Source organism: Aricia agestis, chromosome 12 (assembly GCF_905147365.1).
Source record: "Aricia agestis chromosome 12, ilAriAges1.1, whole genome shotgun sequence".
In the NCBI taxonomy this organism is placed as follows: Eukaryota; Metazoa; Arthropoda; class Insecta; order Lepidoptera; family Lycaenidae; genus Aricia; species Aricia agestis.
The window spans coordinates 12,494,912-12,517,916 of NC_056417.1; the positions used below are offsets into that span (position 1 = coordinate 12,494,912).

Genomic DNA, 23,005 nt, shown 5'->3' on the forward strand with positions numbered 1-23,005 from the left:
TTGAAATAGTTCAATTTGTTTGTACCTGCTCACTGCTCAGTCCCAAGTTAATCAATTGTCCACGCCTTAAGACCGGTCCAAGTATGTGCCTTGAGGCACTCCGACTTGTTAGTATCTTCTCCTTACAAAGTTCGTAGTAACTTTGAAATAATTGCAGCCAAGACTTTGTTTTTAGTTCTGCACATTGAGAGGGTACCGTATTTTAAAGTCTGTTTTAATATTTTGTAATCTAAATTATAAGGCTACCAATTTTAATGTATTAAGCGCGATATAAAAATAATTTTATTATAATGGACAATGGCACAATAATTTGCTTAAGCTTCAAGTTGGTTGATGTAAAAAACATAGATCAAAATGTAGCTACGTAGTATTTAGTTCATGGTTGTTAGGTACTTATTTTGCGGTTAACTTAAATAAATGTGAGCTTTGAAGAAATAAGAGAGAAATCGAAAGAAATATATTATCTACTGTTTTAAAGACTGTAAATAAATTTATAAATTTTATAAAATTTACAGTCTATAAAATATATTTCGAGTATATTTCTTTCGATTTGCAACTGCTAATTCCCTTAAATTTTTATTGGAACAAAAAACTAAATGGAGTCGAAATTTTTTTTCGTAATATGTTTTTTAAATTTATTTATGTATTTTACTTATTTTTTCTTTCCAGACATACGTAACGGAGAATACGGATATCAACTCTCAGGGTATCCTGGAGAGTCTGAACAGCAAATACTTCTACTACACCCGAACACGGGGACTCTTCAGGATCTGCTACCCCAAGGAACGACCGCCTACAGGTATTTTTTTATTTTTTTAACGAAAACGAAAAAAAGGCATGGACATAATAATATTTGAAGTGATAAATACGTTTAGGTGTGTATTGCTTTAAGCCGTGCTTCAAGGATACAATAATATTATTATTCCCATTTTAAGCTTGCATTAAATCATAATAAGGATAAAGATAATAAAATATAGTTAATAATAAATAATATATAATATATCTATGGACGCTTTACACCACGTCAGTCTGGCCCCGTGCTAAGTACCTAAAGGACTTGTGTTACAGGTACCAGACAACGGAAATATATTTAATACTTTTATACTATACATATATTTAAGATTTTTATTATATCATACACATATTTAATACACATCCAGACCCGGGAACATTGAAAACTTTTTGTTCCGTCGGCGGGATTCGAACCCGCAACCCCCGGCTTGAGCTACCGACGCGCTCACCACTGAGCCACAGAGGTCGTCAAATATTATTACATACAACCTCAACAGTTACATTCCATATAATTATTATATGTAATTGTAACGCACCCGGTGTTAGCAATGCTACAAATGTTTAACTGCTCTTTTTGTACGTCCGGAAAAATTACAAAAAACTAATCATTGTACAGTTTCAAATGTTGTTTACTGTTTTCATACAATTAAGCATCAATAACTGATTAATTACGGGTATAAAACAGCATTTTTATGTGAGGAACTCTGAAAATTTGAAGACACGAGTGGATGAAGTGGGTAACTAATAATTTGAAAACTGTAGTTTTTTGTATAAATGGAGGCTTTAGGACCGGGAAAATGATTTGAAATAAAAGAAATGTATATTCTTTGTAAAGTTAGATACGTTAGATAGATGATGAAGTAGGTAAGTTACAAGGTTTGTTCAAATTATCTATATATTAATACGCGAGCGAAAAACTTTGGATCCCTTTTGACGAAAAATTTGGAAACGTAGGTGAATGAAATTTTGCACAGTTATAGTTTATATGGTGAAGGAGTGTATCGAGCTAATATTGTTTTGTAATTATGCTTTTATCATACATTTTTTTTAACAAATAAAACATTACACACACTACAACAAACACACGAGATTTTGATTGACAAGCCTATACACACGAATTGTACTCTTTTATTTATGGTTGAAGTCTGTTGTGAAATTGAAATAGATTTAGTATTTTTATTGAATCTTAAATACTTACATTACATTAGATGACAATTACTACACGACCTGTCTGTCATCATTTGACTTTATTAATCTGATCCTGTCGTAGGAATTATGTCTAAAAAATAATAAAGTCAATATTTAGATAGTAGAATATCAATAGAAAAGCTTTGAAATTTGAAACTTATATATTAATTTTTAATTTGAGGTCGAATTTAAACATTTAGACCGATCTCTAGTAAGAGAAAATTGAGTAATTGCTCTTTTATTGTAAAATGTTAGTTACCCACTTCATCCACTCATTGCCTTTGTAATCCAATTAGTACAATCCATACCGAAATATGGAGAGCTTGGCTCGACTAATGACTATTTTAATTGTACGTGCTATATTCATTAACTCCATTGGACCGAGGAGATGGTGATATACGATTATGGTTATTATACTCAGAGCTTTAAGGTCATTTTCGCGTGGGATTACATTTATTAAAAGACAGGTGTCTAACTGGACAATGTGCATGACTAACATTTCTTCATATTACCGTATGGATGGTATTCTGCCTCTATGTTGACCTCGATAGAGATAAAGTATTCTTATTAGTTCGATATAGTGTTGAAATATTGCGTTTTTAAATGCCTTGTGCTGGTTTTCTGTGGTTATTCGACATGAGTTTTTCTTTTTATTAACGTTGCTGATTGGCTTACGACGAAAACTGAATGAAATTAAAAGCGCTTATGAATAAACTAACTTCTCTTAAGCCAACCTAACGGTTGCCAACCTAACATCTAATATATAAAAGTAAGTCGGGTTTTCCTTCCTGACGCTATAACTCCAGAACCTATTTCCACAGTTTTGCATTCGTTGGAAAGGCTCCGTGAGGTCTATAGAAAAAAATCTGAAAAAACTTCAAGAGAAAAGCAGGAAAACAGGGAAAATCATTTTATGGCAAAACAACGTTTGTCTGGACAGCTAGTTGCTTATAAAATCGAAATATTTACAGTACCTTTATTTATGATTCATCATCCATACCTTTATTTATGCATTAACAATTGAGAAACATATTATTTTATTTTCTATAGTTATTTATTTATGTTTCGTTTCTCTACCTCAACAATTACCTCTATGGTTCACAAAAAATGCAACGTATTGTCTATTTCTTCCCATACTACTTCCGCGTCAGCGCTCGTAAGCACTGTGTGAAAGAGAAGTAATTAGTAGCTGTCTCTTTCTAGATAACGTTCACGATTCAAAGTGCAAGTGAGATGAGATGATATCTTTATCTTTCTCTACGTATAATCATTAATCATAGTTGGAACAGCGTATAGAAGACGCATTTTCTAAGTCCTAAAAGGCTTGGCAAGAATTTTACCTGTATCTTAGCCTAGAAAACGAAGTTGTTATAATTATTATGATTGATTTCACTACACTTTCCTGCTTCCGACACGACGCACGACAAAAACGATCTTATTCGAAAGTGATAGAGGTGAAAATCGTTTCTTTAAGTATCGCCAAATATTTGAAAGTTCATATTTATTCAATGCGTGTACTTTACACCTCATATGGGCCGTCTTGTACATCACATAAAATATTTTATGTCCTCTTTGAAGGTCTAGGACGATACGTGCTTAGATAATTAAATTCAATGCAAATGCATTCAAAACGATTTTGATGTAAATTGTGCAATTTTAAAAGGTTAGCTAAATTAGTATTGAACAAGGTTAATAATACTTTCGATTGTAAATATGTAAGAAATAAGAATCAGATTAGTTTGAAGTTAGATATTTATTTTGTGTTAATGGAATAAAAAATATATCTTAAGGCAGCTCCAAATATTTTTTGTTCTTATATTTTTCTACTGGTAATTTTGGTGTCATTTTTGTTTCCTATATTTGTTCTTTTATTTCCTGCATTTATTGACACAGTCTCAATAAATAGGTAAAACATAGTGTTAAATAACAATGCTATAACACGTTACATAATATAGCATTCTCTCACACAGATAATTCACAAGCTAACACTAATTAAATGAAAATAGAGTAGGTTCAAACACAAAAAAAAACAAATAAATGTTACGTATTAAGTAATGTTCGATATTACGAAACTACTGTATTAGAAATACAATTATAAACAGAGAACTAATAGAATAATATTGTAAAAAAGCACTTTATATTAATTAAATGAAAAGAATGATAATAAAAAAACTCCATAATAAATATTATTGTAGTACTTATGCATATTCTTGTTCTATGCCAATGGAGTCGCTTTTTTTTTTATGAAATAAGGGGGGCAAACGAGCAAACGGGTCACCTGATGGAAAGCAACTTCCGTCACCCATGGACACTCGTAGCATCAGAAGAGCTGCATGTGCGTTGCCGGCCTTTTAAGAGGGAATAGGGTAGTAGGGGAGGGTAGGGAAGGGAAGGGAATAGGGTAGGGGATTGGGCCTCCGGTAAACTCACTCACTCGGCGAAACACAGCGCAAGCGCTGTTTCACGCCGGTTTTCTGTGAGAACGTGGTATTTATCCGGTCGAGCCGGCCCATTTGTGCCGAAGCATGGCTCTCCCACGTATAAAATTCTTCGCTTCGCCTCGCTTCTAAAATTGGTGTAATAAAAAATTCTATTTTTTTTTGGAATCTTCTAAAAATTTTTTTGGAATGCTACTGAAATAAATAATATACTTTACCTACTATGTGTGTGGAAGTGTATGAGTGTGTGTGAGTACATACAAGTGTGAAAATGTGGTACGTATTAGTACGAATAGTAAAATTCGCCGAAACTGTAGCGAAAGCGACCATGCAACAATAGACAATTTCAATCGATGCCAAGGTGTTGTATAACAGTCGTAACAATGATAAGGTCGAACGGTTTCCGATGGAGGTCACCTGACCCCTGGATGGAGGTCATTTGACCACCACAATATACTTCCACCCATAGATGCTGATGACCGTAGAACATTAGCTCGTGGTCAATGTTTTAACCCGTCCACTGCTACAAAAATATTCTGCTACAAAAAATATTTTTTTGCATAACAAACGGACCCGACGGACGATGTCTATGAATGAAGTTTAAATTGTCAATAATGTAATGACTAAGGACATATTATATCCTAAGATCCGACCGTAAAATTCTGCATGAATCGTTTTTTCGATCAAATATATTTTAAAATAATCTTTAGAACGTATAGAATGGATTAATGTTGGGTTGCCTTGTAAAAAGTAGCCGCAAGTACCTCTAATTGAGCAAAATGAAAGCCCGTAATACAAACTTGCGTGTATTCAATAGTTTTCTATTGAATACACGAATATTAAGAGAATTAAGAAGGAATGACATTGAGGAATGACAGGACAATACACATAAAAATAAAAACGCCTGTTAAATAAAAATAGCATTCTTGCGAGTTCTCGACGTCCTCAAATAATGCCAGGCATAATAATTGTAGGCCTGAACATTTGTCATATACAAAAGTGATGGCAAGCCCAGTTTGCGGCTATCGTGCAACTGGCAACCATGGATATTCATGTACAAAATGCATAAAACTTTAATTTGGTATCAAAATTTAAAAAATCGATGCTTCAATTTTGATGAAGAACTATGTCTGTTTACGGGCTGCCAGCCTAGGTTGCGGCCGACTTAGAGCTGGCAACCATTTATAACTTATTTTCTCACGTCATTTTCTTTCAAATGATTTACTGAAAAAAAATATACATGCAAATTGTGCATTTATCTGATGAACATTCAACTTAATTAGAGGTACTTGCGGCTACTTTTAACAAGGCAACCCAACATTATTCCATTCTATACGTTCTAAAGATTATTTTAAAATATTATATTTGATCGAAAAAAACGATTCCTGCAGGATTTTACGGTCGGATCCAATACTATTAATTCTATACAGTGTTAAGAAATTCTTAGTTTTTCTAATTTTTATCCACGGATTTATTCAATATAAAAAGTAGATAAAAAGCTATTCTCTGGCCTAACGAATGTACCGTGTATACAAAATTCCATTAAAATCGGTGTAGCCGTTTTGGAGGAGTTCGCGCATAAAAGACTGTGACACGCGAATTTTGTATATAATTGATTGATTAAATTATATTATTTAAAATTATGTAAAAATATCATTACTCAAAGTTAATAAAACAAAATAGATTAAACGTAGCTTTACTAATTTACTGGTTTTAGTAGATGGAATTTATCAATGAAAAAAATTGATAAACCTAGTGATTGCCCTTATGTTCCAATAAATAAAATATATTATATTTTGTTGTTAAATTTTTAAACTTAAAAGCTAGTACAAAAGCTATTAAAGTCTCAGCAGACATTTTAACGTAACGTATCTTTTAATGAACATTTAACGTTAATTGTTATTTAAAGAATGCTCATCTAATTAAGCCACTTGTAATCTGACTTCTCTAAATTAACTTTCCATTACTAAAATTTAACTTTCTCGATACAACCGTATACTAAAAAGACTCGCGCAAGAAAGGGTTCCGTACCACTAAAGAGCAAAGTAGGAAAAAATATGTTTTTGTATGGGAGCCCCCCTTAATTATTTATTTTATTTAAATTTTATTATTAATAATTAAAGTTTAAATAAAACTGAGTTTTCAATTTTGGGAACATTTCAGGTGGCTACCTGATGTTGTCATCATTGATACCGAGCAAAAGATATAAAAAAATCACGTTTGTTTTATGGAAGCCCCCTTAAATATTTAGTATTTTGTGTTGTAGCTAGGGAATGCAATCTTGGACCAAGATTGACTACTCAAGATCTTGGCGTCTTTTTTCTGAACCAAGATTGGTCAGTTCGAGATCTTGTTGAGATTCGGGTCGAGATCTTGGTCGCGAATCAAGATTTTCGGGATTTTCAAGATTGAGCAAAATAATATATAAAAAAAAAATGCGTTTTTTTTCTGCAAATTGATAGTAACCAATATTTTTATATTACATAATATATTATGTAAAACATAACAAACTCAGTTTTTACAAATTCAAGTTTTTTGAAACATAAAAATCAGCGCAGACGACAGACTATCCGTGACGCACTTTTTAGTCCGTGGAAATAGAACCTATGTAACGCACACGCCGCGCAGCGCAGACGTGTGCGTTACTGCATATAATTTGGCAATTGCATAGGTTCTATTTCCACGGACTAAAAAGTGCGTCACGGATTGTCCGTCGTCTGCGCTTATCTGTCTACTATAATATTATATACCCTTAAATCTGTGGTTCGCGCTTTGCAGCGCAGGTATGAACGGTCTGAAAATCTCGAAATCTTGTTACAATCTTGGACTATTTTGTCAAGATCGCGAACAGAATTTCAAAATTCAGGTTTGATGGCTTTCAAGATTGAATCTTGGAAAATCACTCAAGATCTTGGCGGAATCTTGATCTTGCAAGATCAAGATTGCATTCCCTAGTTGTAGCACCAACAGAAATACATAATCTGTGAAAATTTCAACTCTCTGATAATACCATTCTTGAGTTACAGCCTGGAGACAGGCGGACAGACGGACGTACATCGAAGTCTCAGTAATAGGGTTCCGTTTTTACCCTTTCGGTACGGAACGGAATTAGTAGTACCAAACGAAACCCTAAAAACCGGCTGCATCATGTCATCTAAAGGTGACTTTCCGATCGTAGCCGTAACGCGGTCCGCGACCGACAAAAATTCAAATAAAATGCCGCTTTATGACCAAGCTATAGGTTTCATTTTGCTCTACGCCACAACAAAGCAGCGGCGACATAATATGGTCGCCGGTTGATAGACCATTGTCGATGAGACGGTAGATTTGTATAAAAAAATTTTTTTTTTTCATACAAATCTAATAGATCTAATAGATATTGTAAACCTCGCCAGTGTTATTAAAACTTTGTTAACGTCCGCTTATTTAAAACGTTTTTAATATGTTAAGGAAATCGTTTATTTGTCAAATCCGGTCAAACCTGCATTTACTAATGACCCGGCAGTAATTTTTTGTTTATTTTTTGTGCATAAAAACAATAAACAAATTAAAATGTCATAATAGGTTAAAAATGTAATCATAATTTCTTGTCTTCTTTTGTAGTTTTGAATTTATTAATAAGGTTTTAACAACCTTATTAATAAATTTCCCAATCTGAATGGATTTGGGATAATCATTAGCTAATACCGCAGTGCACACGCAGCCACTTACTTAAGTAAGTGGCTGCGTTCTTTTATCATTTCTTCGGGCCCAGCGAGTCCTACATACCCCCAATCGGCCACGGAATGCGGAACGACATTTCTCGGCGACAATAGAAAATTATAACTAACCTAGCTATATAGTATATACTCCAAAATTTATAAAAAATGCACATAGCAATGATATTCTACTTATAGTTTTTCATATAATATATCATTGGAACATAGTTAATATTCGAGCTTTACTGCCGACAATCGGGAAAAGCAAGAGTTTTTTTTTGTAAAATTTCTGTTTGCTAAAAAAGGGTTGAATACATGTTGAATTCAGTTTTTTCATCATAACTCGGTTCCCCGTCGAAATACAAAATCTTTTTTTTTCATCTTAAACCGAGTTATGATGAAAACATGAATTTAAACCCTTTTTTCGTGATGGCGGAAAACTCACAAGGTTATTTTGGTCGACAATTTGAACAGCCATCCCCCACATAATATTCAAAATTTGGCTTTCTCGGTTCATTTGCATTTCCAAATGTATAATATTATAGTGACTGGAGTACGCGGTACGCGTGTATGAGTGATTGAGTGTAAACAGACGTGGAAACGTTAGGACCGGTTGTGATTTCACCGACGAGAAAGTACCGGCCCGATATGTGATAAAGTAAACTCAACAATATGGATAACAGGTGTGCGCACGCTATGATGGGGCGCAAAGGGTTGGGCCGCATTTTTATACTTGAAGTATTATGATTTATGAACCGTCGTGCATCGCTCATAAATCTGAAAAATGCAACCCGCCCCGCACAATGTACGCGTACCTTAAACTTACAGGCATTATTTCAGGACGCAGTTACCATCATCAGGTGATCTGTTTGGTCGTTTTCAGAGTTCTTACAACTTTACAGGCTCTATCAATTCTTTTAACATTATCAGTCTTATATCTTATGGCATTGTCCCAAGTGCCAACCTTTAGATAGTTCTTTCCACAAAAATCACTTATCACACTATCATTGCGATCACAATGGGCATTGTCCAAAAAAAATCACATGTACTTTTTATATTTTTTTTCGTTAAAATAGGGTGTTTTAAGAATATAAATTAAATAATTTTGAAATTCATTGGCTAGTTTTTTCTCAATAAATTTTTAAAGTTTCGCTCTGACGTCATCATCGGCCGCCAATTGACCTCTGCATATGTTTTAAATTTCCTTTCAATCTTATTTATAATGGCTGGTTCGTCAAATGCAAGTTCTCATTATGTGAAAGCTGATACGAGAAGCTCACCAAAAGTTCGAAACGTAATGTTGGTCGAATTTATTGCTAATTTACGCCATTGAAGGTCAAACAAAGGTTAAACGTATTTGTTCAAAAATATAAGTAACTAATGGGTATTTTTTTCGTTTATATACAAAAAAACGATCACTGACCTTATTCCTCGAAATGTTTTTGTAATGAGCAAAATTAAAAAAAAATGGACAATCCCCATTTCGCTACAGATTTTATTGACTCATCTTCGTCTCGTACCCGTGCTCCCAGATTCAAGAATTCTTGGCGAATATACACCCGTGCCGCTAGAGAATAGAGATCTAAGGAAAGAAAATATTTTCCTAAAAAAATCTTTATATTCACCTGCCGTTTCTATCACAGTATCACACGACACTAGCTAACACCAAAATCGTCTAGCAATTACTCAACTATTTTACTGCACAATGTGTAAACCTGTGCAATAAATCTTGTAGATTATTCAGACGTATTCAGGTTCAAACGATTACTGGCCTAAATACCGGAACGGGTTTCCACTTGCCGACAATACGTTCGCTAGACTTGCCCAAAAACATTTAGGTGGCGCACGCAAATCCGTTGCGCCAAAATTCGTTTAATAATCCAATCCATACGTCTATACTAATATTATTATGAATGTAAAAGTGTGTCTGTGAGTCCTTAAGAGAAAAGTTTAAGGAAATAAATATTCTGATCGTCGCATCTCAATACGTCTTGGATAATGGACTGTATGTAAGAAAGAACTTAAATAATTTCAAAAATAATAGCGACAATCATTGTTTTAACACTAGAAACAAATTAGAAATACCAGTAATCAGACTTAGCAAAGTCAGCAAATCTTTTAAAGGCCAGTGTATACGCCTGTATAATAGAATCCCAGTAAACGTTCAAAATCTCTCTATCAATAAATTTAAAAAAGTAGTAAAATAATGTTTCTGTACTAAAGCCTATTATAAAATCAATGATTTCATCGACGACAACACACCTTGGGAATAGGGTGGTTCTTACAGGCTACTAGGATATTTTTTATAATTCCTGTTGTAAATAGCTCTAAGTCATAATATTGTTACAGTTCAACAAGGCTTTAAATGAACGTGGCGAGAGGGGGAACTAGCGCTGTTTTCATACAAAAATGTCATTTTTGACAGTTCTTCTTTACCAGCAGCGCCCATTGACATATTCATTTAAAACCTTGGTGCACTATATATGTTCAAATTGTAATTTTCCACCTTTTTAGTAAAAGATAGCCCCGTGCGAGTTTCTTACGCCGGTTCTTCTCGCCGGGTTAGTTCGCGAACCGGTGGTAGGCACCTTAGTATCAACGTTCAGAAATATTTTTGTAAAAAAATGACTCTGAATAAAAAATATTTTGATTTTGATTTCTGTCTGTCATGTCTTCACGCCCAAACCGCTGAACTGATTTTGTTGAAATTTTGTATGGAGATATTTTAAGTCCCGAGAAAGGACATAGGATACTTCTTATCCCGGAAAAATCTACGATTTTCGCGTGTTAAAACCTCGTGAAATCTGGGTACCTTATACTTATTTGTGAAAAATTTTAATAACCTTTATTTCACTCCAATATTCTTTAAGGCGTTGATTCGGTCCATATTTTGTGCTGAATAGTTCTCAAAATTTTTAGCGTATTTAGTATTTATCTCACTTGGCAAAGTTTTGTACAGTAGATAGTAAAGTAAAGCCTTTGAATAATAATAATTTGTTCAATACTCGTTGGGTTTCAAGAACCCTTTTTTTTTCTTGGCAACTTGCAAGAACCCTTGTCAAAAAAGGTTCGTCTGTTTATATTTTTTTAGTTTTTAGTCTTGAATCTATCTAATATTCTTTACTTTCAAGTAGATACATTTTAAAATAAAAACTCATCAAGTGGTTTAAAACATGCCCCTGCAGTAGCACTCACGTTAGATATGCAGAAAAATACCTACAATAACACTTGAGAAGATATTTAGACATGCAGCAAGCAGTTCACTGTTATCTGATAACCAGTGGGTTATGGAGAAAGGCGATCCAAAACAGACAAGTGCAAGTATCAAGTGCGTTTGTTGACAGAAATAGGAGACACCTGACAGTTAGCAACGCATGAACGCTTTGCGAACGCTCTTTGTGCTGACAGAAATAAGAAGTTGTTTTGATGACAGACGAAATACAAATGAACTTGTAAAATCCGTGTTTTGGTGTAATAATAATATAATAATAATAATATAATATCTATGGACGCTTCACACCACGTCAGTCTGGCCCCGTGCTAAGTACCTGAAGGACTTGTGTTACAGATACCAGAAAACGGAAATATATTTACTCGTAATACTTTTATACTATATTTAATACTTTTATACTATATATAGATTTTTATTATATAATACACATATTTAATACATATCCATGACCCAGGAACTTTGAAAACTTTTTGTTCCGTCGGCGGGATTCGAACCCGCGACCCCCGGCTTGAGCTACCGACAGCCCACCCACTGAGCCACAGAGGTCGTCACTATGGTTACGATGCAGTCTCGGTTTAATAAAACTGTTGGTCACAGAAATAGATCTTGATATATTCTTTTCAAATATCGTACCGACTTCAAACGTGTTCTGCATTATGATTGGTGCAAGCTCAAAACGCACTCTTTTGACATAATGTTCCTTCGATCGTGGATTCTTGGAAATGCTATTGTATTCTATTGTTGTCGTGATCACCGGTGCTCTTATGGGGCTTAAAGGAATATTATTTTGTTTGACGCATGTGAGAATACCATTTTGCAATTTGATAGGATTCGGAGTGGACCAAAACTGTATTAATGTTGGATTAAAATCTGGGTTGATTTTTGGTTGAAGTCAAATTGCGATCGACAGTGCCAACAGCTAAGAAACATAAAATGTGAGGGATTTGACCATAGCTCAAATTGGTCGCTACGAATACTCATCCACAGAGGAAATTCGTGACACCAACCCCAACCACATCGTTCAATTTATGAGCAGAAGTATAAGGGTCGCAGGCCGAAGTGACATCATCCTAATATTTTAGCTTCGCCGTTGAAATTATCCTACACAACTTGACTAAAAACCCAGCTCTACTAACTATGCTCATTCAAACTTTCGAAACCGATACTTAACCTCTGACTCGAGAATCGAGATAGAGTGCCTGTGCTACATTTTCTCTTCAGATCTTATCTCGCCGTTTTTATGGACCACCTAGAGGTGTGTCATAATATTAGCTCCGTTTTTATAGTAATGCGATTAGTAATATAGCCTTAAGCCGACTGCGTCAGGTGGATTATGCTTTTCGAGTGTATGTACATACTTTAATCGTTTAGTACGCTCTAGAGTCTAGAGTCTAAAGCCTAAACGACTTGTCGGAATTGAGTTTGGGAGAGCGACACTGGCTGTTATAAAAATAGCGTAAGACGTCGGGTTTATGTTTTTCTACTAAATTGTATTATTGATTGAATGAGGTTTTCTATGATTATTGTCACAATTCACGTACTAAGTCCACTATAAACATGGTAGTTGGCAATGAACACAAAGCTAATTACAATCAATTTTAGGCTGACAAAGCTTGAACAATTTGTATTGTCTTCGCTAATACAAATTGTATTTTAATCTATGAGTCATGTTTCCGTTTGTAAAAGGTCTAGGAGAGGAGAGGTATTTAAGTTAGCATTTAAGTAAACCTGTACCTATCTGTAATCTAAATTCAAAAAGTTATAAAGCAATTTTTTGTTCAATTTTATGTTGCTCTAACATCCATATGCTTTTCTCTGTTTACTCATTTTTATCTATAATATAAAAATGAGTCGCTGAATGTGTTGCTAAGCGCAAAACTCGAGAACGGTTGGACCGATTTCGCTAATTCTTTTTTTAAAATATTACTTGAAGTACGAGGATGGTTCTTACGGAGAGAAAAATTCTAAAAAAAAAATCCTGAAAAAGTCTAAAAACAACACTTTTCTATACTCCCATACAAAAGATTTGTGATAATACTTAAAAGTCAAATATATAAAAATGGATTTTCAATTATGTTAGTAACGCTAAAACTCGAAAACGGCTGAACGGGTTGGGCTAATTTTAGTCTTAAAATATTCGTAGAAGTCCAGGGAAGGTTTTAAAGTGACACGAAGTTCACCGGCACAGCTAGTTTACTTATATAAGTATGATATAATTTAAATTTTTCATTCACGCCCTAAATCTTAATGGCAATCATGGTTTACCATCATAACACAAAATGAAGACATCATCCATACCCTTTGAATAAATTATAGTGTTCTCAGTTCTGTATAGAATATAGATGTATCCTGTGTAAAGCGAATAACTTTTAATAGCGCTACAAAGATATGTATGCTATCAAAAACTTAATCTAAAACTCAAGGTTCAGGATTAGAAGCTTCCTCTAAAAGTATACAATTTGAAATATGATGTCATGGCCGATGATGTTTGATCATAACATCATGCCATAAAGATTACAATGATCTAATGATTTGTAATGTTAGTACAGTCACTATATGGATATCAAAGTGTAGTTGGTGCTTAAAATGAGACATTAGTGTGTATTATTTCACTAAACGCCTACTGACATCAACCCTTAGTTACCGACCGTTAAGGGTATGTAAAATCTAGTCTCTTAAGATTTACCTAAGTTTATCTTATGTCGCTTTATGTTCTTAGAACTTAGGTACGTGACAAATAGGCGTCAGTGAATAGGTACGTTTTTGATTCAAGTTTGCCCGGTCTCTGTGGGGTTTTGATTAGAGTTTATATATTTTTAATGATGCATTTGATTGGCTTACATAAAATTTGTTAAAATGTCAATTCATCACAATCAACAACGCTGTTGCTTCGTAGAACAACATTCAGAACTGGGCACAAGGTTAGAATTAGAGTTGGTAAAAACTCCCAAGTCTTCCCCAATGTTCAAAACATTGAACATTGGACTGCATGATAAAAACAGAAGACTTTTTGATCAATCCTACCAAACTTTTATCTAGCACTATGATGACTGGCCCAGGGAGACTCCCAAGAATACCCAAGACTGATAGTAAACACGCTTTGTGTGGACGGAGTATAACTACTAATGGTTCTAACACTGGGCCTAGGCGTAGTTTCGCAATCGTCCGGCCCTGGTCTAATGCCATATTGATGTGGTAACCGCCGGCGTACCGTGAAGGAATGTACAGATCCACCACCCGTTTGGGTTATACAATTGGAATAAACTCTTAAAAACCAAGCTGGTAGGTGTAACGGAGTTACGTAGAATGACAGATACTTGGAGTTGAATTCTGTCTATTATTGCCTCTCACACCAGTTTCGGTGACGGTGGCTAGTTTAATTGAAACAAGGCCGGCTACGCAGCACTGATTTTATACTGCCCAAGTGTGTGCATTGAACATAAGATCTTTCTCTCTTCCTTTACTCTTACCCAAGCGCAGGACAGGCGTACTCCGTCTGACACATATCATTTTTCTTGCCAGTCTATCAAGTAGTCATCCTGCTACAGTCCTTTAAAGTTAAACTATGAATACGGTCGATAAGTAAGTAAAGCATCCTTCGATACGGAAATTTTGTAAATACTTTACTTACTAGGCAAAAGATCTCGTGTAAAGTTCAAGCTAAAATGCCTAAAAGATGAAACTTGAAACTCTGCTTAGACATAGCGCTTAATATTTTTAGCACAATTCGGCCTAAAATGATTACGTCGACTTTAGTAATACATGCATCTAAAGTAAATATAAAATCAAGATGTCGATGGCTTGTCCACGCCCACACTTTCTCCACATCCGCTCGTCTAGCTCTTTACCGGTACGCATTTGGTGAGTTTTTTACTACCAAATATGGCAAGCATGGAATTTTAGGTGGGAAAAAGTAAAGATCATGAAAATTGGAAAAGAGATTGTATATTTTAAGCATGAAACAAAGGAGCAGAAGTAAATTTCTCTATTTACGGGAAGGCCGATCGATTCGGTTGGCCTGATTACAGGCCGACCTGACCAGACTCGTGCCCACACGGCCACACGCTTCAAACGAGCCCTGTCAGATCGGTCTGCGATTAGCTAGACCGGATTGAACTGCCTAAAGGTCCCCGTATAGGCCCGGGGAAAACTAAAATGTTCCAATATGATGTCATTTGAAATAGATCTATCTTTGATATGATCTATCTATACCAACAGATCGTGATAGTATAATTATGCGTGTACGTGATCATGTGACGTAATAATTGCTAGTCGTCTCCCAGTCACGAAATTCTGATCAATCATGAGATAATGCGGCTGCGCATACTTGAAATACTATATTTGTTTATGATTATTGCATATCTGTTTAAGTAAAAAATTATACTTATACAACAACCAATAATTATTTATTATTGGTTGTTCAAGAAATCAGCAGGCTTTTTCGTTTAGAGCACGATACCTGTTAAGATCTTTATGATGCTGAATGGTGCCAGAGCATAACTAGTCTTTAGTCTACTGTCTATTATTATTGACCACTACTCACTCGTCACTTCTCCAGAAACTTTAGTTTTTTAGGCCTCAAACGACGCGACGGTAAGCAGCGCCAGCGTATACCGTTACTACTTACTCCGTAGTCCGTACGCATACTCCTGAAAATATTTAGATAATCCACTTTCCTTTCGTTATGGCCACTTCCATTGCCATTTGCCTTCAAACATTTTGAGACGTGTGTGTTCACTGTACAGTACGTTAAAAATAAAAATAAAATAGTTGAGTAGAAACTTTGTTGAAATCAACATCAGAATATTCTGCATACCTTTTGATACTGTCTGATGATGGCTATACGAACTTGAGATAAATAGTCGCTTTGGTCCGCTCACCTTTGACGCACTGCATAGTGCACCTTTCTAGACTCTACTAGAGTCTACTCTAGTCCATCTACAGATCTGATACAAAGCTATTGGCACATAATTACGGACAAAGAGCGATGAAAGAGTAATTTGCGTTGGCACGCTGCATTAACGGTGCAAGCCGTGCAACACAACGGGACAAGACGAGCACGTGTCACGTCAACGCGGAAGACATTACAGCTAAAAATTTACATCATTACCTATTTTTTATGGTCACAGAAGATGGTATGGCCTTTAAGGTCATTAATTATCCGCAACACTAGAGGAACCTTGGAGTCTCTAATAGGTTCTGGTGTTTATGAAAAAATATTCACAGTTAAATATTTTATATAAATCCCGGGCTATTTTAAAAGTCAGTAAAAAAGAAAAAATCACTGGGTCTTCTCAGTTTTCTCTCTACCTCTCGGTTAGAAACATCCGAAGGAATACCAATGCTCTGGTTATTAGAAGCATTGACAGAATAATATATTACATTATGCGTGCTGATGATGACAAAACGAAATATAAAGTACTACATTTTATTAAAAGAGGTTGGTTTATCGTGCGCGAACCATATTATGTTTCCGCAAATCGCAATAAAAACCCTCCTTGTCCTCTTTTTTAGCGGTTAAAGCGTAAAAGGGTAGCAGATAGACATGCTTTAAAAGTTTGTGTAATCGTTGGGTGAGATAATATGCATCGACAGTTAATATAAAATGAATATTCAGCTTACCGAGTATCACAATACATTCAATGCTGAGACCGTAATGCCACCAGTCACCACATTGTTTACAAATACGTGAATTAATTGTTCTGTGGGCGATGGAATGCCGTGGGTGGTATTCATATAAATTGAACTACGAATTACGAGATACTAAAATTGAATAGGAAGCAGTTATATTAACTTCTTATCAGAAATTAGCAGTTATCAAATACGTTCCATTATGTATGTTTCCTGGAAATTGTAGTATTTTATCTGTGGGAATATGCGCGGACAGCGCAAGGACGATCTTCCGACCGAGCGAGGTGTAATTATTGATTTCAGCTATTCGACGCACTTAGAAAACTTCGATAGCGCGATGTAGGATTGTGGCGCTATATTTTGTGGGTACCGCCACATATAGAAGCTTTTATCTACAATTGAATAGTTGTAGGACTTCGTCCAGAAAATGGGTGGAGGTCTTAGTTACCCATTTTCCAAAACCAAGCAGCACTTCTTTACGTTCACATACGTAACACTGTCTTTTCATATACCCATTATTACTTTCTTACCTTTCAACAATTACACAACAATAATGATCGTTAGTCCAGTAGCTGTACCCAGTGATGATACGGAACAGTGCTGTGGAATCAGTGATTAGTTTCACAAGCCAGTTCCACTCCACCGACTACTATGGTGTGTGGGCGAGTTTCACAACGCCTTATGTGTTGCCTTGATTATGGTGTGGATATTTTTGTGGAAATGCAGCCTATGCGTGTTGCGTAGCTTAAAGGAGTCCACGCCGCCGTTTTTCCATACAAACGTTGTCCTCTGTTTCCTCCCTGGATAATGCCGGTAGAGTTATGATTTTTTTCCTGAACATATTCTATAGCCACTATTAGCATGTCCCTATGTTTTCTTTTTTTTTCATATTTTTTATTACAAAAGAGAACGTCCAAAAACCCAAAAAAATGGCCAGATTTTCCTCTGTGTTCAAACACCCAGAGAACAAAACTGGCTAAAATATACAAAAAAATAAAATAAAACATAGGAACACAGCTCAAGCCTTTCTTTAATTCTTAATGAAAAAAGTACTTAAATCGGTTAAGTTTTGGAGAAGGAATCAGCGGACAAGGAATCGAAGATTTTCTGTTCTTTTTTAGAATTTTTGTCGTGTTGTCTCTATCGCGCTCTGCGGTGGGAGACTTGTGATTGGTGAGACAGCAATACATTTTCAAATACCTATTTTCAATTTCTCTCGCCCTTGGTGTATCCTCTTAAAGACCTCACGTTGGGTGATGAATACCCATGATTGAGGCTGCCTATTAAAGGCACAATCGTTATGATCATCAGCAATCATGGACGAATTTGTCCTTTAAGTTCGTAGGCGCTTGTTTTGGTCCATTAAATTAAGGACCAACGCCGAGGTACGTACAAGGGTCACATCACACCAAGAAGATAGGCGAATGGAAATTCTATAATGCAGCGTTTTGTCTTGTTTCGGTGTAAAGTGATTTATTATATCAAAATTCTCCGAAGTCAGCGGGTAGGTACACGTCAATTAGTTCGGAATTTCCACAAAATGACCGTTCTTTCGTGCAATTAATTCACCGGGTTCCTAGGTTTAACGGGAAATATTGTCAAATAATACACTGCCACAATTTTACATACGGATTTCATAGAATTGTACTGACTGTACAGTGTACGTAACTTGGTCGCCAGTAGTGCAGCTGCCGCACTACTTGCGACTTAAGAGGATACAACAGGGGCTAGAGAAATGAAAAAAAAGTACGTGTAATATCTATAGCTGTCTCCCTTACCTCGAGCCTATACCGCAGAACGCGATAGAGAAAACTGCAGAAAATCCAGAAAATCAACGATTCGTTGTCCCCTGATTCCTTCTCCAAAACTTAACCGATTTAAGTACTTTTTTCATTAAAGATTAAAAAAAGGCTTGAGCTGTGTTCCTATGTTTTGCTTTTTTTGTATAATCTAGGCAAATCTGTTTTCTGGACGTTTGAACACAGTGGAAAATCTGGCCATTTTTTTGGGTTTTTGAACGTTCATATCTTATTTAATAATTAAATTATGAAAAAAAAGAAAACATAGGGACATTGTATTAGTGGCCGTAGATATTCAGGAAAAAAATTATAACTCTACTAGCATTATCCAGGGAGGAAACATGGGACAACGTTTGTATGGAAAAAAGGGCGGTGTGGACTCCTCTTAATGTGAAGGCACTCTTAGCTATTAGGTCGACTATTATTATCTCGAATTAGGCTGCGAGCATGCCGTGCGTTTAGGTAACCGTAGGGACATTAAATTAATCTGTACCAGACACAAAAGTATTTTAATAGTGCTGGCTCGGAGAATATTTTTTAATTGTTATTAAAATAAACATTAGATTCAAGTTTGATTGAGATTCAGAAACCAGACTAATCGCAGGTCGACCTGACCACACGCGGGAATGCGCAAACCGAGTCCGGACTCCGGTCAGGTCAGCCTGCGATCAGTTCAACCGGAAGCATCGGCCTCCCCGTATACGGGGCCTTAAATATGTATGTCCTTGTGTATTATCAAACATACAATATAGCACTGGCCGTAGCTTCGTGAGAATCATTGTATTTTATATAAGAATATAATATTATATAACTAGGAAACTATACTTCCGCATATCAACGTATAACTGTTAAGTTAAAACTAACTGTTACTTTAATTCAGTACAACTATTATGCATACCCTACTTAAATTCTTAAATACTTCGGTAAATAAAAATTTCGAAGATCTCTTGGCTATAATGAGGAGATTTGAATATATTTTTACACTCAATGGAGAGTACGCCAATCTTAAAATAAATCGCGAAAGAATTAATTTTTTGATTATTATTAATTTTGAAAAATGTGTATCTAATGTAATAAGTCTTGTTAAGAAACGTTTCGTGATGTCTATGCTAGTAGGTATAATAATAAAATTATGAGATATATAATTAAAAGAAACTACAATATACTAAAGAAACAGACGCGACGTGATAAATTATTTAAATGAAAAGTTTGTCAGAAAATGTTCATTATGTATGTGATTCAATATCTTGATGTCAAAATCTTCATTAAAGTTAAGTAATCATAAGTCAATAAATGTCTCTAGGTTCAGCCGATAGAATAATATGTTCATGCACACTGTATGAGTTACTTGTGCACTGACAAAGAGTTTAATTTAAATATAAATTACTTACAGTATCTTATAAAAGTAAAAATAACATTACGCCACGACATAACCTTCACAACCTGATGATACCGCGCCAGCTCAAGCGTAGCGTCCGAAGGTTGAAAATAAAGTTTAAATATAATAATAATTAAGAACTGAAATTATAGTGGTGTACCCTTCGATCAAGGGTGTACCAAAAAGTTACGTTATTATTATAAAATGTATAATATTTAAAACTCTGAGCCAAGTATGTTTACCTCACTGGACTTATCATCCTTTTATTTACCGTATACAACTCTACTCTGGCCACCTGCTTTACCTTATAGTGGCAAGTGGCCAAATAGAACTCAGAACTTGATCAGAACAAACCTTGTCCCTTCCTGCCAGAGAGAAAGTTAGGTTTGACGCCTCCCGTTTTTGTGATCGAAGTATTATCCTGCAAGAGACCGAATTCCAAATCAAAACATTGCAAGTGACAGCAATTTGCATAAAAATCCCTATAAAATGGCATTTAAGGCCGTCCCCCGAGCAAACGACCTTGGCCATACATTTGCCGCGTTGCTGAGATCGCACCAAAACCCTATTTTTTTTACTTTACTTAGTTCAAAATTGTCCTAAAAAAATTTAAAACTGGGAATTTATGTAGTATATGATTGGCGTGTGTTTCAAAAAAAAGTAATTTGTAAATCTTAAGGAGATGCTGAATGTATGCTTGAATTTTGATAAATTTGTTTTACTTTAGAAGCTGATATCATGCAGTATAATAAACAAAATTCGAAAATTTAAAACGGGGAAAGGAATGTTGATATACTGGAGATTATTGCTGTATTTTTATTATAACTTTGTAGCTTTCAAATTCTGAGTTTATAAGGCTCTAAATACGGTAAATTACGGAATCTCCGGAGGGAAGGCCCTTAAGTGGCACAATCCTTGTCTATATGTATATTCACATCTGTGAATATACAGATAGACAAGGATATATCTATATTTTCTTGTAATTTACCAGTATATCCTTAAAATAAAATTACTTCAAAGTCTAACTCTTCCGAAAATGCTATGAATTTTTGGACCTAAGAGTTGATCCTTGTGCTTTGCAGAGTAGAGATAGTCTCATGGCAGAAGCACCAATAGTCTAGTAGTAGACTCTAGCCCGTGGGTGTCAACAAACCTGCTCAACAATCTAGGATGGCAGATTTCTATTCCCTAAAGGTCACAGATTAAACATTGTTAAACAAGGACGCACTACAACTTTCTCTCTCAAATGCCGACTAGACCCCGGGGTCACCTATTTGTACATTCATATTTGGTTTGTCGATTGTATTATTAGTATAATAGAATTAGTTGTCACGGTAAGCCTATGCGGGAAGCTGAGCTTATTATTATGGCCTCAAATCTGTTGGTCCAAAATTCGTTTAAATGCGCGTTACCGTACATATTTCCGGGATAAAAGTATGCTATGTTCTTTCCGGGGACTCAAAGTATCTCCATAGTCCATACCAAGTAGAATCTGTTCAGCGCTTTAGGCATGAAGAGGTAATAGTAATCCCTTATCGCTTCTTTATAGAATAGCTGATCCAAATGTATGAAATTGACACAAGCGTTGTAACGGTGTGAAGTTTCATTCGACTCATTTCTTGTCAATTTCATACATTTTGATCGGAAAATCTACAAAGAATCTATAAAGGAACCGTATTACCTCTTCATGCCTAAACCGCTGAACCGATTCTGCTTGGTATGGAGATAATTTGAGTCCCAGGAAAGGACATAGTAAGCATTTTATTCCGGAAATATGTACGGTAATGCGCATAAAATTCGTTATTTTAGCACAACGGAGTTGCGGGCGACAATCTAGTTACAGCGAATATCTCTTATACATAATAAGCCCAGCTTATAGCGATAAAGAAAACGTGTTGGCTAGAGGCTTAGGTTCCACTTGGTAATGATTCCGCCCTAGTAATTGGTGTAATTACTGATTACCATATTGTACACACATCGGCACACTTGCGGAGATTCGAGCAGTCTAGAAAAAGTCTAGGCGAGGTAATAAATTAGAAATCTATAATCATCTTTTTTTTTTGTTTGTTCTTGTCGGTGAAAAAGCTTTCGTTACTACATTTTAAATCTAAACGCGGTTCTGAGTACCGAAACGATAGTTATTAGTTTATACTTTTGAGACGTGGAATACTGTTTACTGAGTCTGTATAGGAGTTCAATGGTTAATAAATTACGGGTAGCAACTGGGCTGACGTAGCGCGTAGCCGGTAGGAGTTAGGACAAGGAGGCGTAGCGGGCAGGGATGACGGTTCACAGCCTAAGTTGCCAATTTTATTCTTTATTCAGTACAACATTCAAGCAATGGTTAATTTCATGTATTATATATTTTATTGCACATACTTATTAAGGTGCTTGTCTTGTGGCTACAACTACACATAGTAAGTCTTACCTACATTCCACACTCATAGCGTATTCATCGTCACATCTGACAATGCTATTTGTACAGCCTTGTGTCCGTTTGTCTGTCACTCAGGCTATGCGCATACTAACGAGAACTGTTAGCACCTACGTGAAATATATCTTGATAAATCTTCGTTATTCCAGGCGCAAATCAAAGGTTGTTCTACTGAGTTATTCAACTCTTCTAACATAGGTTCTGAATTCTAATAGTATTTTACTATGTAAGTGAAAAAACAATCAAGCTACGTCATTAAAAAATTAAAACAGCACAGCTATAGTCCCAACTCTAAAATATGATCATATTATACTGTAATACAACAGCATACGTTTTAATTCATGAAGCCCTAAGCGTCCGCATCCGACCGCGATAATAATAGATAGCTATTGTGTTTATTTTATCTGCATTCTGT

The 23,005-nt window shown here is 35.4% G+C and overlaps 1 protein-coding gene across 2 annotated transcripts in view; it reads left to right on the plus strand.

Moving 5' to 3' along the window:
• LOC121732543 overlaps positions 1-23,005 on the plus strand; it is a 51,636-nt gene that overhangs the window by 22,353 nt on the left and 6,278 nt on the right. For both annotated transcript variants that reach the window (XM_042122465.1, XM_042122464.1), the window contains exon 2: positions 670-799. In XM_042122465.1, the coding sequence (XP_041978399.1) occupies positions 670-799 (130 nt within the window). The remainder of the gene's footprint in view (positions 1-669; positions 800-23,005) is intronic.